The following is an 18,444-nucleotide window of genomic DNA, read 5'->3' on the forward strand; positions in this document are numbered from 1 at the left end:
CTGAAAGTTATCCTTCATGTTTGGGCATTGTTTCTGGAAGGACACGAGAGTAAAACGTGAACAAGTTCTTTTTTATGACTCAGATGTAGTCGACAAGTATGAAATGCAGCTTATGGTATCTATTGATGACAAATATATGAGAAAATATGGAATATGAGGGCACCGTGTTCCTTCAGACAGGTACCTGAGAGGTCAGCATGTGCTGTGACAGGTGAGACATGAAGGGAGATGGAGAGGTGATGCTTTGAGGGGACAGGCCTCCAGCGCCCAGGTCGTTTGTTCCAGACAAAGAGGAAAGTAGATGTCCCGTACCAATATTGGGAAAAGTCTCTGGCTTCATTGTCAACCGTCTGGGGCCAAACATCAAAGGTGCCTCAACTGTGAGAAACTGTCGGCTGTGTGCACCTGAGAAATCCAAAGTCTGAAGGTGACCAGAGCTCTGTGTTTGCAACATCATAGGCATAATCCCATCTCGGATTTCACTCAAGCTCTTTTTTGAAGAGTCCATCTCCGTGGAGGAAATACCATCTGACGCTCTAAACAATTTTCTGTCTTTTGGTGTGTCCTGATTGTCAGCACTCTTACTGCCGGCGGATCCTTTCCACAGAATCACCTCGCTTTTCAGACTGGATGTCTGTTCAGGCCTAGAACATCCGGCCATGACGTCCTCACATTGTAGATCCAAATCTGAGTCACTTCCAGTATTATTCTCATCTATGGGGAAAAAAGGAATTCAGTGTATTTGTAAGTAAAAAAAAAATATTCTGCCTTGCAAAGTTCTCATTAGTTCTCAGTGGCAACAGAGGTGATAGACACTTGACAGAAAGGACTTGACGCAAACATCTAGAGCCCTGAAAGAGGCAGTGTTCATAAGCAACTAACCCTGAGGCTGCAGGGATAGTTGATTCATTGTCACAGCAAACTATTTTTGTCTTGTTAAAATGAGTAAGAGAGCAACTAGGTGTAGATATCGACATCCCAGACAGTTTCCCTCCATATCTGTGGAGTTTACATATCCAGCATCCAGGTTAGGATGCATATCATGCAGCTATCCTAGTTCACTCCTTGCCAGATGCAATTGTTACAGGTCATACCCCTCTCTTTTTCTTCCCCCCCCCCCCCCCCATCTTGTGTTTCTGGCATCTCAAATTATATTCTGTCTTCTTCTTTTTTGTCAAATCACCATTACATATGACACATATTCTCCAATGACACTTCAAAGTCAACAACAGCCCGCCCACCTTTTTTTTTTTTTAATACAGTAGGCTGCTTTAATGTCAGAGTCCTGCGGGGAACTGTGTGCCTCAATTCACTTTCACACTGCCAAGGTTTAATGGGACACTTCACTAGAATAGAGCTGTTGATCATCTACTATCACCTGCCCCTTTCCTACTGTGAGAAGTTAGAGTGTCTGCTGTGAAAAGGCTAACAGATGAATGATGGATGGATGTGTAAGATCCTGTACACGCTTTCTAAAGATAAATCTGGCTGGCTCCTAACGAAAGGGGGAAAAAACCATGGAGAAACCACGTTGAACTGCAGTTAAAAAGTTTATTTGTAACCCCTTTTTGTAATTTCATTCGTTTCTTCCTTCGGCGCTCATGAAAACGCAGTGGCCAAAGGATTTGTTTGTTTAATCAAAATGAAAGTGAGGCTGTACACAATTCCATTTGCAGATTGCATTTTTAACGATATATGATTATATTTCAGCACTTTGTTGTGAGACGGATAAATTAAAACAAGGGGATCAAACTGTGGAAAGTGATCACACTGATGTGTACAGCCCGCAAACCAGAAACGAATAAGCAGCTGAAGATGAATGAATGAATGAATGATGTGTGCAGTGAATCATAAAGGCGCACTTCACCAAATGCAAAGGGGGACCACACCAGTTTTTCTTTCAGGGCTTTATGGTTTGGTTTTTTTGGCTGCCAACAAACATCCTCTCTAAAAAAACCTGTTTATAAGGTTTGAAGTTAGAAGCTGGAAATGCTTATTTTGCTGCTAAATGGTATTTGTAAAGCATTAGTGATCATTGACTCTACAATGTTTAACATGTTAGAGACATCGACATAGTCACCCAGAATTTATTTGTGACAGTATACTGTGAATGAACCCACCTTGACAGGCTGAGGTGGACATCAGGGGGCTGCTCAGTATCTCCCCGGGGGAACAGAACGGGTCGCTGGGGCCGGGTTGTTCAGAGGAGTCATCCGAATCAGCACTGTCCCGAATCGCTTTACTCTGGTTCTCATTCAGCAAAGACACACTGAGCTGTTTATTCCTGTGGACCACATACTTCTATTCAGTCCAAATTCATAAACATTAAGTCCTTAGCTGTTTTTTTCCTAAGGCAGGAGCATTACCTCTTTTCTCGCCTCCCATTTCCAGTGTCTCTGAAGCCTTTGGCAAAAGGATTGTTGTCGATTTTTAGCTGTGTGATCTACACAGTGCAAGAGTGAAATCTGAGCATTAGTGACAGATGAGGTGTGACATCAGTGTCCATGAAATGTATGTGTGGAGCTGAGGAAGGCCCGGTCCTTTCTTCTAATCACTCCAAACACCCCTGCATGGGACCATTTGACCATTGGGTGGGGGGGGGGGGAAGTTACCTTTTCATTCTGATAGGCAGTGACAGCGATGAACTCCGTCTCAGGGAAAACATAAGTCCTGAAGGTGCTGTAGGGAAGCTTCATTATGTCGTTGGCTCTCACGATGTGAAACCTGGGTTGGTATTTATGCATTGAATTCAAAATCGTCTGGGGAACAAAACATACAAGACGCATCATTAAAAAGATAACTTTAATGTGAGAGCGAGGGTTGGGGTGAGGAAAAGCCCAACAACTTCAATGCGAAATCCAGAACAAAGACCACCAGTTACTCACAAATCCGTGTTTATCCGATATATTGTTGGTGAGTTTGAGTTTGTGGAAAGCCACGGGCTTGCTCATCCACTGCCCCCCCTTTGACGGGCTGTCAGGGTGGATGTACATGCGCTTTGGCATCTCCGGGTCAGCCTTTCCAGCCACCGTCCAGCGGGAGCTGTGGAACTTGTAGCGGCTGTCATCGACGGCGACGATGTCCATCAACAGGATGTACTTGGCCGTGAGATCCAGCCCCTCCACCCGCACTTTGAAAGGCGGAAACATCCTCCTGGTGGCAAACCAGAGAAATCAACGGTCCACTGCGAGAAACGGTGGCCTATAATCAAACTGGGATTATTAGTTTGACTTTATTGTTAAGAAAGAGAAGAAATACCCCGAAAGAAAGGAGGCCATATAAAAGTTTTAGATCTGATTGCATAATGAAATAACATGTAGGATAAATATAATTTAACTTTAGATCAACATGTTTGGCACTGACAGCGCACTGTAGGGGACTAGAGGAGTTTTACTCACCGGCCGGATTTTGTGATCACCATCTCAGTTCCCATGTTGTGAAATTCATTCCATAAATTCTTCGATTCCAACGTGACTTTGGGCTCATCGTCTGGACCTTCCCGCTCCTTTGGGCTCTTCACGGTGCTGGGATGGACCGGGAGACCGAGGCGTCGCAGAGCCGCCTCGGAGGCAGCGGCACCCAGCTGCTCCGGCTCCAGCTGAGGCGCGGAGAGGGGGCCGACCTCCGGGAAAGTCAGCGCGGGGAAGAACGAGGGTTGGGCGGCGGAGAGGAAGGCTGGTAGGGGTAAGGCACCGGGTCTGTTAGTGTGGTGGAAAGGATGGTAAGTCATGGCAGCCGCTGTGTCAACTGGATCTCTCATCGGGGCATCCCATCAGATAGTGGGAAGTCTGACTTACTGCCGCCGCCGCCGCCGCTGCTGCTGCTGCTGCTGCAGGCGTCTACATCCACCCCCCCACGACCTCTCTGACACTTTCTACCTTCTGTCGCATGGCCAAGAGGTCAAAAGAGGAAATGCAAATTTCCATAAAATAATAATAATAATTAAAAAAAAAACTCTCCAGAGGGCGAAACCAAGGCAGGAATAATGTTTCACTGTGCTCTTCGGGAGATCCGCCGAGCAGAAGACAGCGCACTGAGGAACCGCACCATGCCGAGATGTTCACTCAGGAGCCAAAACAGCAACAACAACAACAACAACAACAACAAAAGAAGTGAAGTGGCAGTGAAGGAGAGATGATGACGTTTGCACCGTCCAGCCCGGATCAGCACAGATTCAGCAGTGAAGCAGACCTCCAGGAGAGCACACCGCTGTCACCGGCCTCACTGGGCGTGGTCTGACCCGGCCGGCCGAGGGGAGACCGGGAGGATTGGAGGGTTGCACCGGGACAATGACTATAAATACTGTAACAGATTAGCATAGCATCAATGAATGAAGTCACTTGCACTACTATGTCCTTTAATTGTGGCAATGGTGACGTAACACAGGGATGATAGCAATATTTATTTGAACTCGTAATCATTATTGTTCTTGATAATAAGGTACTGGTCCTGTTAGTACTGTTAGTTCACCGGAACATGAGCGTCAGTAGATGGAAGCTCGGAAACGCACAGATGATGAAGAACAGTAACTTTAAAAAAACGAGGCTTGAGCTTGATGAAGTGGGCCTTCATGGGTGTGCTAATTCATGCGGACTTGGCGCCGGTTTGCTGGCGTCCCACAAAGAGCCAAGAGGTCTCTCCTGTCACTTCACATTTAGGCAGCTCTCCAAATCCTCACGTTGCCTGCTCCATTTTTCTCTCTGCTGCAGCTGCACAAGCTCCGCCGCTGTAGCCTCTGTGAACCGGGAGGAAGCCTCAATAAATAATGACTGCTAGTCAAATCCAAGGATCTTTAAGAAAGCAGGACTCCTTAGAAAAACCGAGGCCAATCAGATCCGCACCGACTCTGGAATGAGTGTGCCGGCGGTTTTATTTTACTCACTGGGGTATCATTATATGATTTTTATTTATTTATTTATTTCTCTTGTATTGCTACACAAGTTTGATATTAGGGCAGAGGTTACATGGATTTTCAATACAGAAGCCATCGATCAATATTTTTTTTTCTTAGTTTATTCTTTTTTTTAATTGGAATTGAGGGATTTTCTTGATAGTTTTGTGGTCAACTTTAAAATAACTTCACCCAATTTTTGTAAAAATGTTTTGATAGAACCTTAACATCTTTTGCCAAAGTTTGTAATAAATTTGTAATTGTATTTAATCATTTGCTTATTGATTTTTGTCCAAACTTGAAATCTGAGAGCAATACAACAAACTTTTTTTCATGTAGCCTAATTTGATGATTTTCTGTATCAGTATCTTGGATGCTAAGTGTCTTTGTCTCTCCTCTTGAAGGTCAGATGGTCCTAAAGGTCCAGCAGAATCTCATGCTACACATCAGTATCAGCATAGCAAACACACTTGCAGCCCAAAGCACAACACCTGCACCCTGTTTACACGACAGGAATCAAATGTACAAATTCAAGGTTTTGACTGGGTTTGTCAGTAAGATAATGGAATACCCGGCCTGACTCCTTTTTTAAGGTATATTCAAAAAGCTTTTTTCTTCACTGAAATTATTTTCAAAGTTTTGAAACTGTTATGTATTGTCACAGAAGAAAAGCAGCTGAATGCTGACTAAAAGTGATTCGAAACATTTTTTTATGTAACTCTGATTCTTGATTTTGCTCTGTACTTATATATTATATAGACAAACAAAATTGTGAATATTCACTCAGCTAAAGAGCCCACAAGGAAAGTCCACTAGTGCCACACCACTGCTCTTTTGTTTGTCAGTTTGTTTCTCATTGATTGGTTAAACGCAGAAGTCAGATTTCTTGCGCAAACACACATGGACAAGTAAAGAATGAACTAACTTTAATTGTATTTTTTTCCTCCCGAATAACGTTTACGCAGCCCCCTTTTCTCCTGAGGTGGAATATAAATCTCAAAAAGTCTGCTTTTCTCTGCAGCCTGAACTGTAGTCCAACCTGAGCTGTAGTCCAGGCTAAGACAGGAGGAGCACAGGATAAAATAAGTGATCTCACAGGTTTCACAAATGATGAAAGGTTCCCAAGACAGTGAAGGGTAATAACTTGTAATCAAAGCCATAAGACGAGCACAGAAAGGAATGATAGAGAGAGGAGGGACAGGAAAACATCATTCTTCTTGCCTTTCTGTAAATTTTCACAGAAATGTGTGGCCTGCATGAGGTTGCCAGCAGTGATCCACAACGCTGTGCCATAAGTTCGGAGTTGAAGAGAGGAGTGGTCACAGTTTGGTCTGCCTTTTCTCACTCAGCACTACTGTGAGGGATGGTGCATGACATGCCACCATTTTTCTCTGCTGCATTGCTGGCTAACAGCACAGGAGACGCAGCAGAACAGGAAGGAGACAATCAATCTGAATGATGTTGCATGAATTTCACCTCTCCGGTCACAGTCCACACCTGGGACAAATTCAGAAGAATGTTGGGCCACTGAGGGCTCATGGCAAGTCTTCCAAAGGGCAAGCAAGTAAAGTGCATAGAACATATGAAGATTGAAGAGCATTTGCAAATGATGAATGATAGGACGGGGACAGGAAAATAACTGAAGGGATGACTTAAGACCACATAACAAGAGTTGCCGGGGTTTTGTTCAACCTTGTTTTTTAACCATAGAGTCTTAGAAAACAGGCAGGACATATCTAAGGTGTCTGTGGAATATAAATGCTGGGATTAGTTTAGCTCGTAAAGAAAGGAACTGAATATCAACAGAAGAAAATTCACGTATTCAGTTGGAAAAAATCTTTCGTGTTGTTTGGCTCATTTGAATGACTTATAAAGTATAAAAGTAAGTATAAAAACATGTGTTAACTAGAACATAGCCTATGCACTGTTACATGGAAATGTCCATGACTTTCTGAGCTGATATCACTTTCTCATCCAAATCTCATATTCCATGAACACGAAAAGCTAAAATATTTCATCTGTGACCTTACGTCCATATCATTGCACCCTTATGCCTATAGCAGGCTTTTGTACCATAGACGTGCCTTACATAGAATTAGTTCATCCAGCTTAAAGAGACAGGTGGGACAGTGAGGCTGAATCACTGCAGAATGACAACACATTGAAGCTAAATACAGACTTTGCACTTGAATAATAAATGCTCGTAATGATTTTTTTTTCCCAGGAAACTTCTAATGCCGAATACCCGAGGAGCTTTCCTTTGGAGTCACATTCTTTGTAGCTAATGTTTGAGTGAAGTCACAGTCTGACTATTGATTTCATCCAACCACAGACATCAGGAGACTTTTGGTATCTTTCCAGGAGATGCACTGTTATGGCCAGACTCCAGCCAGCTTTAATCAGCCTCTTGCATTCTGTTGAATAGATAATGCATGTAAAATGCAGCTCTTTTTTTTTTTTTTTTTTTTAGCTCAATGATGCTTGTTTTAATTTAAATGTCTCCAAATGAAACTTGTCTATCCTTTTTAAATATGTCTGTTTATTAAGATGAGAAGCATCATAACCTATGAGAAATGTTTGGATTGACGACAAAATAGTTTCCAGCTCACAGGGTGCTGAAAACATCATTGTCTTAGATTCATACCTGGCTAAACTGTCCTTTTTTCATTTGAACAACTTTACTCCAGATTTCAGCACGCTGAAGTCCCTCTTTATTTAATCATGTGTTTCACCAGCATATTGGAGATTAACACACATGCAATTGCATGCTTCTCCGGTGTTACCCTTCGCTGGGAGCCCCCAGCATGCTTGAAGCATCGCATTATCTGTCCTTTCTAAGTCATTAACACTGAGACAGACTGGTCAGAGGTTATTACTCTGGTTTGACCTCGTCCTTACACGCAGAAGCTTTAACAATTGAGACAGAGGAAATAAACGCTTGGATAAGTGTCAGGATCACTGGAGGAAATACTGGAGGACTGCAAGCTCACTGCATTCCAGATATGGATTCATTTATGCTTGGAGTTGAGCTATATGTGTTTTGGGGACAAATTAGCAGTTGGCCTGAAGTCATTCCATTTTCTCAACACAGTTTACATACAATATAGAAGGTTAGTGCCTGCTCATTTTGGTGGTTCCTTTCTTATTAAGAGCAAAATTCCAGGAACATACTGATCCAAAGCTTCAACTAAAGGTTGCAGGTTGTTCTGGATTGTCACCACGGTTTTATGTGGGTCAGCCTGTCCACCATTTTGTTACTCTGCTGAATGAACCATTGTGAGATTTTGTTGACATTCATGTTTCCCAGTGACTAAATGCGCTATTCACCTCCTGCCTGACTTTTCGGTTTGTGGTCTTGAGGGAAACAGCTCAATAAAGGTTTACCATAACACAAGGTGAACTTATTTTCTGTTTTCCTGAAAGATGAATTCACATAATTTTGTTTTTATCTAGTTTTTCCCCTGGTCAGATCAACAAGCTAACCAGCCCTTTCCCATCATGTCACTGTGATTACCAATCTCCAATCTGCCCTAAAGACACGATCCTGTTCAAATAAGCATAAACAGACTAAATGTATTGGATTGAAAAGTGCTAAACTGATCCAAGCAAGTGAAGTGAGTGTCTATGCATCTGCTCTTTCTGCCTGTCCCAGTCATGTGTTCCATCTTCAAATTTAGCACTAACATTCATTTAGACTTGACAATGCCCTGAAACAAATTCTGGCTTTAAAATCCCTTTATCAAATTCCTTTAAAGTCTTCACCATGTTTGAAATATGACACTGGACAGACATGGAGCTGTTCAAACACAGGAGCAGTAATTCAAATTTGATCACTATCAAAAAACCCCGTATGTTGTCATAAAATATAATTTTATTATAATTTTTTTTTTTTTCAAGGAAAAGAGAGCTGCTTGATTTTTGAAGCACTTAAATTTATGTGAAGTTTAATGCAAATGGATGGTGAGGCTATATCTTTACTGGGCTGTGAGAGAGCAAGAATTGTCATCTATCAGATAAACCTAATGCTGTGGTAATGGATTTTGGGTTGCATTAACCCATCTGTGGTGGTGTTTCAAGTACAGACTTTGAACGTCTGGGATTCCAACCTAATCCAATGACAAAGAGGCAGAGACATAACTAATTACAAATAAATGGTCAAGTCACTGTTCCTGCTGCAGGCTATAAATATATAGTCCCAAATTTAATCATGTCCTAGTAGACACGCTGTAGGAGACGCCAGTCAATTCTAACCATCTTAAAGCCTCGTGAACTTCCAGAGCAAAGTGGCACTGCCCCCAAAACGTCCAATGGCTCTTGAACAAAAGCATCTTTTGTTCGCCTAATGAAATTAAGAAATATTTTTACTTCCTAAACAAGTTAAGCATTTGACTCATTGGCATGGCAGACTGGCTGCTTCTCTTGGAGGCGAGTCTAATGTTTAATAGAGTTGACTCCCTGTTGAGCCACTGTCGCACAACTATGACTTTGTTTGTTTAGATTTATTGGATTTACAGGAAGAACTGTTTTCCTACAAATCTATTTAACAGGCTTTCGGAAGTACTGACAGTCTAAACAGCGGCTATGTGTGTGGCCCTCAGCTTTGAAGCTTCCAGCATAAATATGGGAAATGTCAAATATCTCCTGTAGTATATTTATCATATAATGTATAACCTTACCACGAAAAGCCTGCTCAAGTCTTCATCCATTCGCTGCACGTTTGAGACATTTTAAAACCAAAAGCGTATTTAAATATTTTACTGAGAATAAAGCAGGTCATGTTTGTCTGAAGACATAATTAGTTGGAAGGGTTTAAACCTTTATCTGGAGTGACGCTGGAGATCTCTGGTTGCTGTGTTAGATTTGACATTAAGTCATTTACCCCCTATCTCTGTGAGGCTAACACTCCCGTTCTCCTTCTGGCATCGGGAGATGTCAGAAACCCCTTTAAAGGCAGCCTAGTGACAGCTTTTGTAGAGCTTCCTTTTAACTCATCTCCACTCCCCTCACCTTAAAGCTTTAAGTCTTTTTGGAGCATCGTCTTTCAGTTCTTTTTCAGCTTTCTTATACAAGCACTTGGAGAGTCTTCTGTGCATAACACTTTCAACAATTTCCTGTGTTTTTATTTTCCCTGAAAGCAAAAGGGACCTTTCATAGCACGAAAAACCTGCTTCTATGCTTGAGGGCATTTGACAGAGGTGCTTGGGACCTGAGAGGACAAGAGGACTCCACAACACTCAATATTACATGAAACTCAGTATAGCCACTTGGCACTCCAGCTCACTTTACAGAGGAAAAGCTATAACCACTTACAACCTTGGATAACTGTACATTTTGCAACTTGAATGAATAGAAACATAATAATCACAGCTAGCATATCTTCTTTCAGGACTTCTTTGTTGTTGTTTTTTCAATAAGTAATTATTATTTATTTCTGAAAATGATATATCATAGGTGTGTTTTATAATCATTACAGTGACAACAGGCATTGTATTAACAAAGCAGCTACAGCTGAGGCTGAAAGGAATTGGCTGAAGTTAATGGATTACTTTCGAATTAAACCATGCAAGCCTTTGAATGCATCAGATAAAAAGAAACAATCCAGGTGAGGTGCACTGTGAGGTTTTCCCTGCACTGGGTTTATTGGATTATCAAATTGGTCAGGTACACTCATGAAATTTGGTGGTGGCTAATCCGATACCCAGGGTGAGTTGAAACCAGCACGTGCTTTCCATTAAATGAGTGCTGTTCTCAGAAAAAAATCAGTCCTTCCCTGAATTTCAATTTAACAGTTTAACTGCTAATCCCTCTTCTGGTTTACCTCTAAAGTCTATTATGCCATTTGCACCAGCTGCTAAGTAACATATCCCGTAGTATAATACAGTACGACTGTGGTAATGCTTTCTAGTGCTTCCCTGTATTAGTGTCACATCAGTGCTTTCATGTCCCATGTATCACATATCACAGCTGAATGTTTTCCGAATAATTCTTTTGGCTGGATATGGATGGAAACTTTATTTAGCCAGTTGCTTGACTTCCTGGCTGTGTTTATGATGAAGTAGTCTTTTAACAGTCACTGGCACAATACAATTAATATCAGTAAAGAAATTATACTGTATTTATTTTATTACTTGCAAATGTGTAAAGGTGTCATTTCTTATGTGGACAGATTTACAGATTTAAGTCTTAACTGACTTTTTTTTATAACACAAGGCAGTTTTGTTCGTTTTTTTTTTTTACAGAGGGAGCAGTTATGCAGAAAGATTTGTAGGTTGGGGTGATGATTCGGCTATGGACTTGGAAAAAGATCACATTGACTGGCAGCTAAAATTAGGGTGTCTTTGTATAGTACCAGAGCTTCTGGTCTTTACAGGATGAAGAACTCAGTAAACTGAAAGGACCTGAGCGTTGACATGCCATTTGAGGATTCTTCTATGGTCAATGCCTTCTTGTTGTTGGGCTTGAGGGAATTGCAACATTTTTTGTAGTTATAGGGATGACTTCTAAATGCAGCATCAGCTCATCTATCTTGTTACACCTTGTTTCTGTCCTTTTATGACCCTCTTAGCTTTGCTCTTCATTTCAGTGTACATCTGTGCTCTGGGGATTGACCACTGGTGACCTTAAAACCCCAGAAAGATTATTTTAAGATTTGCACAGGGAAAAAATGAATGGATGACAGAGAGCTTATTTCCAGCATTTTGCTCTTTCCTCTCCATCACAGTTGATTGGCCAACTACTCCAGTTTTATGTTTCGTGTTCTCAGTATTCAAGCTGGCACACTGGGTGTCTTATTCTAGTTCATCTGCCGTGACACCAAGTGCGCCGCTATTTCATTTCTTAAAATACCAGGTTTAACATAATGCGTCTCTGGGAGTGACCAGAGAGCCTATTAGAGAAGAGTTCATGACAACATTTCATGATGAGATCCATGGAGTGGGCACAATGGATGAATATGCTTGCACAAGAAGAAAAGTCAGGCTATTATGATCCATCACCATATAAACATGCAAGTCTACAACATATGATACCGAGCAATCTAACACACTGTCAAGACATTTGACGTCTGCACAAATCTAAAAGTCTAAATCAGGCAACATTTTCCAATTATTTTATTCACAACCTTTTTCTCAGTTCAGAAAGAGTTTTTGCTAAATCATTTAGTCTATAATAATGTGACTTTTGAGTCAAACGTAACTTTAAGTTCACCTTTTTAGCAGTCAAAGGCAGCTGCTGTAGTACATGTGATGCTTCTGTATGTAACTTTCAGAGGCTTCACGCTGTTGACGGCTGTTTCGTTAACTGCAGCTTCCTGCTTCCCGCTGTGTTCGGCATATGTGTGAATGAACTTGTGTCCTTAGCGAAGGTGGAAGATGACATAAAACACTGACTGTGATTGACTGGCATCATGTTGGCTGGTGAGGTTCAAAGCTATCAAAACCACAAAGGCACTTCACATATAGAGCAAATCTCACAATTAACAAGCAGTTGGTGGCAGTAGCAGGAAAAACTTTGCACAAAAGTAACACATTCTAACAGATACATAAGAGGCCATTCTGATTCGTGCTGTGAGGTGATCATTTAGTAACTTTACTGGACTCCCTTTTGAAGCCAATCTAGACCAAACTCTTTATGGAGTTGTTAAGGAGACCCAACAAATCCCAAACAAACATTTGGTGACAGTGGTAAGGAAAAACCTAGAGACATGTAGTGATGTAATGTCCATACAAGGGGGGGAGAGAAAGAGAGAGCCATAGAGAGACAAGAAGAGGGAGAGAGAGGTGCTCAGTGCAACCCCCAGCAGTCTAGGCCTACAGAAGCATAGCTAAAGGACAAAGAGTAATTAAACCTTTAATTTTTAACTGTAGGCTTTGTCATAAAGGAAGATTTTAAGCCTGATCTTGAAAGCTGCGATAGTGCCCCCAGTGGTTTCATAGAGGACGAGTTTGATAGCCGAAAGATCTGCCAATAAGTAAACCTACATCCAGTGGACAAAGTCCGGAACTATGAGCTCTCTGAGATATGATGGAGCTTGGTCATTAAGAGCTTTGTACATTAGGAGAAGGATTTTAAATTCTATTCTGAACTTTACTAGGTGCCAATGAAGAGAAGCTCACGCAGGAGAAATCTAGTTTTTCTAGTTCATGGTAATATTCGTGCAGCAGTGTAATGCATCAACTGGAAGCTTTTCAGAGAAGATCTACAAATCAGTCCCTTTGGAATATCCGCGTTTGTAATTGCTACTTTGGCAAAGCAAATAAAGTAATAAAGATTTTTCGTATAATTGAATTTTGTTTGGCCTTTTCTGATGTGACAGTTTGAAGAGTGACAGGAAATGGGGAGAGAGAGCTGAATGACATACAGGTGACTCACACTGACCTCAACTGAACCAGCATCACCAACAAGGACCCTGTAGCCTCCAGTTTATGGGGTGTGCTCTACCGGTTATACTACCAGTACCCCTAATTTCTAACTCTTCTGCTATTATTTGGTGGATTTCCATGGAGTTTCATGTGCCAACCAATTACTTTTCCTCTAGTGCAGCTGGAAGATTATAACATCTGTTTGTCTTTCCATATTTGTAGCATTTTTACACTGATTTTTATGGGCCTTTATCCTTAGGGGCCATTTTACAGCAGGCATTAATGGGACAATCATAAATTGATGTTTTTGTTATTTTCAATTTAATTACTAACTCAAGATTCTGTTTTCTTTTTTTTTTTTTCAACTGCTTTTCCTTGTGTATATCAACAACATTCATCTCATGCACATGCACAATCTATTTTAATCCTTCATTATCTACCACTGTGTCAAAATTTAGTGTGAGGGCATGGTGGCGCCAGACTGCAGTCTATACAGTATGTGACTATCAGTCTATCAAACATTCTTGATACACCCTGTGCAAATGTCAGTGGCATAATAGTCTTCACAACTTAGCTGGAGACTTGGTGGTGTGGCGCTAATGTTGGTTGTTTGACTTTGTGCAGTTGTAATCTGCTTTTCTTTGTGCGGATTTGTGTTGAGTAGGTGAAAATGTTGGCGTCAAAAGCAACAGACACACACGCAGTGACAGAGAAGGCATTGGACAGCTCCCAGGCTTCTAGCACATCCTCCTGCCTGCACTCTCACCTAATCTAAACGAAACAGACAAATCATTCTGGTGATACGATTTCAGTGACTTGGGAGCTGTCTCCATCGCCAGCAGGGAATTAGGAATGAGATGAGTCAACTGTTTCTTTTCAATACTCCCCTCTGTGGTGTTTGCGTCTGTGAGTTTGGCACAATGACTAAAACAGGACAGAACAAACATCACTAACAAGGAAAATCAGGCCCTCATGAACTTTCGTGCATTTGGTTAAACAAGGATTGAAATGAAAAGAACATTCACCCTTCCTGTTGGTTCAACAGCAATGATTTCACTCTCTTTTTGAATAGATAAAGTTAGCACGCTGTTACATATTTGCACAGAAAAGAAAAAAATATCATGCAACACTGCAGACAATCTGTGGATGACGTCTATAAAGACACAAGAATTCCAGCTGTCAGTTCTCAATGTGGTGGTCACCCAAACGAATCTGAACTCTTTCTAGAAATGATTCAAATTTTTGTTGACATTAAAATATCTACCAGTGGAATTGCGAAAAGTCCTAAAGTGTGATGCACCATTACATGTTTTTGAAAAATCCAGGTAATTTATTTAAACTAACTTCTAACCTCCCTTTTCCATCAGTTTTACAATCTTTTTGTAATCAAGAGGTCGCCAACACTAATAACACCTTGAACCCAGACTAACCCTAAATAATTAGACTATCATTATGATTGAGATTATTATTATGATTATTGATGATGATGTTCAGAGGCCTTTTGTGTTGTGTATGAAGCCACCAGAGATTGTGAAGAATAATTATAATGCCCTGCCCACAGTGTGTGTGTGTGTGTGTGTGTCCACATTTTAATAGTTATTTTTTTCACAATAGTTTGTTTTGGGAGATAAAATGTAGGGCAGGGGAATCCATGAAAGAAATTCTTTCAAAGATTTTCACAAAATTGTTGTATCCACTTGATGACAATAATGCGTTACCCCTGATTTATGAGATTAAAGTCTGCACACACTTTAATTAGGTCACAGAGATTACTAATAGAGACACAAAAAACAGCGCTCCATCTGTGTGTCAGACGGGATAATGCTTCTCACCTTTCATCCACAGTGATTACCCTCTACAGCGTTATAATCCTGGCTTTAGAGGTTTGATCAGAGTAAGGGTGTTATAAGGCAGACAGGTCGATTGGAAGTGCAGTAGTTTGTCACCACACTAGCATGTGGTGACAAACTGCCCAAAGAAAGAGAAGAGTACTCCCTTCACACACCATAAACTTCTTAGCAGGTCACCTGTGAATGGCTAATCATAGTGTCCCACAATTCTCCATGCAATCTCATTAGGTTTGACATTTGAAAAACCCTTCTCTTAGTTTGGTAAAGAATTTGCACACGCTAACTTCATACGATTCGTATTCTTTCTTTCTTTTATTTTAAAACTCTTTGCAAATCTGAATTCGCCAAATGGCCCATGGTTAACGAATAACAAGACATCACTTCTTTAGTTATTCAGAAGTAGCAGTGAATCAGGGTTGTATGTAAAAAAAAAAAAAAAAAAAAAAAAAAAGACTGAATTAATATAAATGAAAAACAATGAAAAATAATTTGGAAAATGAATAAAAAATCCGAACCTGTAAATGAAACATGTGCCAGCATGCATACTGCTGGTGCATGCAACTTATTGTGTGGGAGAGAGTAAGAAATTGTAGCTCAAGAACTTAAAAATTAATTTATTGCTCTTTTATTCAACACAAAGTTCAATCTTGTCAGAATGGTATAAAAAAAACACACCCATGTGCCCTGAACCCATATTTTAACTTTGAGTTTGTTGCCACGAGCGCAGCTGGTGCCTGTTACAATGCCATTAACATTTGATTCATTTTATAGAGCTTTCGTTCCCCGAGACTGAACATGTGATAATGTGTTGGACAAACAAGTCTGATCCACTGAGAACCCACTTTGCAACTTACATAAAGGATCAGCTGCTAACCTCTTGGTGCCATGTATCAGAGCACACCTTCAGATGTCTGCTGGAGTCTGTGCCTTGAATGGTCACGGAAAGTGGTCATAATGTTAAGGCTGATTCATGTATGTTGCTAGAAGAAAGAATGAAGGACAGAAAGAAGATTCCTCCATGACACGTTTTCCCATTACATTCACTTCATGCGCATATTGTGAAAAGTGCAGAAAAGAGTGACTTGGGGCTCCAGGCAGTTCTGCTTTTGTCTATGAGCAAGAGAGTGACTAAGTGAGATGACTGAAACACGAGAGAAGTAGATTTTGGAGGAAGATGCTAGACTATGTGAGCACGCCATGAAGCGTAAAATGAGAGGGATGACTGCATCGGGCTTGAAGGTGCCATTAGCCTAAATAAGTGACTCTTTTGACTCTTGGTTTGAGCAAGAATGTACAATGTGGAAATGCACTGTCTAAGGGGACGGTCCATGTGATCCTGGCTGACAACACAGACCATGCTGTGTGGAGGCGTCAAAGTGGAGCCAGAACTCATGACCTACCACCAAGGGAAGCCATTGTGTGGCAACAACTCTCCCTATTCATCAGCTATCGTCCAGATCAGCAATTGAATGTGAATACATGATTTTATAAGAGTGAAATATATTTTAAAAAATAAATAAATAAATAAAAGAAGGATGAAAATTGTCTGTCTTCCCTTTTTTAGCATCCTTATTTGAGCCAGAGCAAGGGAGGAAAGGAGGGCACGTCACCTCCCATCATCTGGAGAAGTTTTTCTCTTCATAGCACTTACTCAAGAGCCTCCCAAGAGTGGCAGAGGGGAAGGCTGTAGGAGCACCACTGATACTGTCAGAAGGAGACAGAAAGACGTCTCAAAAGGCTGTGACACACTCACACAGCCGCCACTGTTCCTGTCCACATTCAGGGTGTGAAGGTGCCAGATGAACAGCAGTCTAATGTAATCAGTTATGTTTCATGGAGCACTCTGAGGGGGAGAAAGAAATGCAAATTACTGCTGTATAGTTTGTTGAGACAGAGGAAAGAGTGAGGGGAGTAGTCAGAGGAAGCATATGACAAATTAAAAGAAACAATAATAATAATAACTGAAACTTATCCAATCTCGTATCTGTTTCTTAAAGCATCTAATAGGCCACACATTTAGTCAGATGCAAGTAAGGCACGCGCCTGAATCTGTAAATATGGTTTAAGCAATTAAAGGAAGAAAATCAACACTCAAAGCTTGACATATAAAGTCATTTCCATTGTGTTTTATGTTCAAAATACTTATGATTACTAAAAAAAACTGCGACCGACCATGTACATATATTCTCTACATCCCCCTTTTTGACCTGCTTACTGCACACACACCTGCACCAATTTTCTGTTTCTTGAAGAAAATCCCGACTTAAATCTAAACTGAAATGAAGGCAATAAATGTATTGTTTCTTGCATCATAAAACCATAAATGTGAGGAAAACAAGAGGCTTACCAGGGCTGTCATGCAAAAAAAATAAGGTGTTGCATATTTGTCACGTTCTCTTTGTTTCCCAAGTCCCTACTAGTTTGCCATAATGATGCGTATTTGTAGGAAAGATGAGGAGGGGGAGCGGCGAGAGAGGTGCTGGACACTGTGATGCTCCACTGACTGATGTACACTGACAGTCTGTCTACAGTAAGAGGAGAATATTGCATGCTAGGCAGGTCAGCTTGAAATATTCAAGTCAAGACATAGCTATCATAGATCCGATGTCTGTATGTCGCAGAAATAAACCATGAGTGAAGCGAAGAAATGTGTTCCCGCACAAGCAAAAGTTCAAGTGCGTTTAATGTCACAGGTATATTACATCACATGTAAAAAATTTCCCCGGGATGTTTTTCCATTTATCTCTAAGGTTGTCAAGACAACAGCTTTCTCTTTTGAAATGGCAATGGTCTGATAGAGTTGGAACAGGCTTTGAAGTGAGCCAAAACCTTCAAAGGCCCACATGATATGGAAAATCTGCAAATGCTCTCCGTATACTATATAATATAATAATCAGCATCAATCAAAAGTAAATGCCATACCGCCCTGCCTGGGTTTGAATAGTATAATGGCCCATTATTAAGTGGGACATCTGCAGATTTTAGAAAACAATCTCATACTGGTGTTTGTGTCCATATCACTTTATCTTTATCTTGCTCGCCTGTTGATGAACTATGAATGTTTATGTTCCAAACATCATCCTAAGCACTCTAAAAACCTCTCTACCTTGTCCGTTTAAACGTTTATCTATCCCATAATCTCAATAAAGTTCCACTTGGGCTACTTGGGCGCACCCTTAAAGAAAAAGGAAAAGCAAACAAGTAGTAGTGGTGATTTCCAAGTGAACATCAAGAGACGCAGAGATGAAACCCCAGACTGGATGGTGGCGACACAGCTGATCATTTCTTTCACATTGCTGCCATCTCCTGGAACTTACTGTGACTGCCAATGCAACCAATGAAT

At 40.9% G+C, this 18,444-nt stretch overlaps 1 protein-coding gene across 1 annotated transcript; it reads right to left on the minus strand.

The window, feature by feature from the left end:
• Window positions 1-2,362: 2,362 nt before the first annotated feature.
• Window positions 2,363-3,760, minus strand: LOC115054297 (T-box transcription factor TBX2-like). Its single transcript, XM_029519451.1, has 4 exons — window positions 3,399-3,760; window positions 2,886-3,153; window positions 2,613-2,759; window positions 2,363-2,443 (listed from the first exon to the last, which is right to left on the minus strand). The coding sequence occupies exons 1-4, from the start codon at window positions 3,758-3,760 to the stop codon at window positions 2,363-2,365; spliced, it is 858 nt and encodes a 285-aa protein (XP_029375311.1).
• Window positions 3,761-18,444: the final 14,684 nt, after the last annotated feature.

The sequence above is a fragment of the Echeneis naucrates genome, chromosome 14, assembly GCF_900963305.1.
Source record: "Echeneis naucrates chromosome 14, fEcheNa1.1, whole genome shotgun sequence".
Lineage (NCBI taxonomy): Eukaryota > Metazoa > Chordata > Actinopteri > Carangiformes > Echeneidae > Echeneis > Echeneis naucrates.

Excerpts from the sequence above, each read along its gene's own strand:
- LOC115054297 (XM_029519451.1), bottom strand. The coding sequence starts at position 3,760 with ATGAGAGATCCAGTTGACACAGCGGCTGCCATGACTTACCATCCTTTC. Across the intron at positions 2,760-2,885 it reads TATCGGATAAACACGGATTT|ACGATTTTGAATTCAATGCA; the intron begins GTGAGTAACTGG and ends TTTGTTCCCCAG. Across the intron at positions 2,444-2,612 it reads CTGCCTATCAGAATGAAAAG|ATCACACAGCTAAAAATCGA; the intron begins GTAACTTCCCCC and ends TGCACTGTGTAG.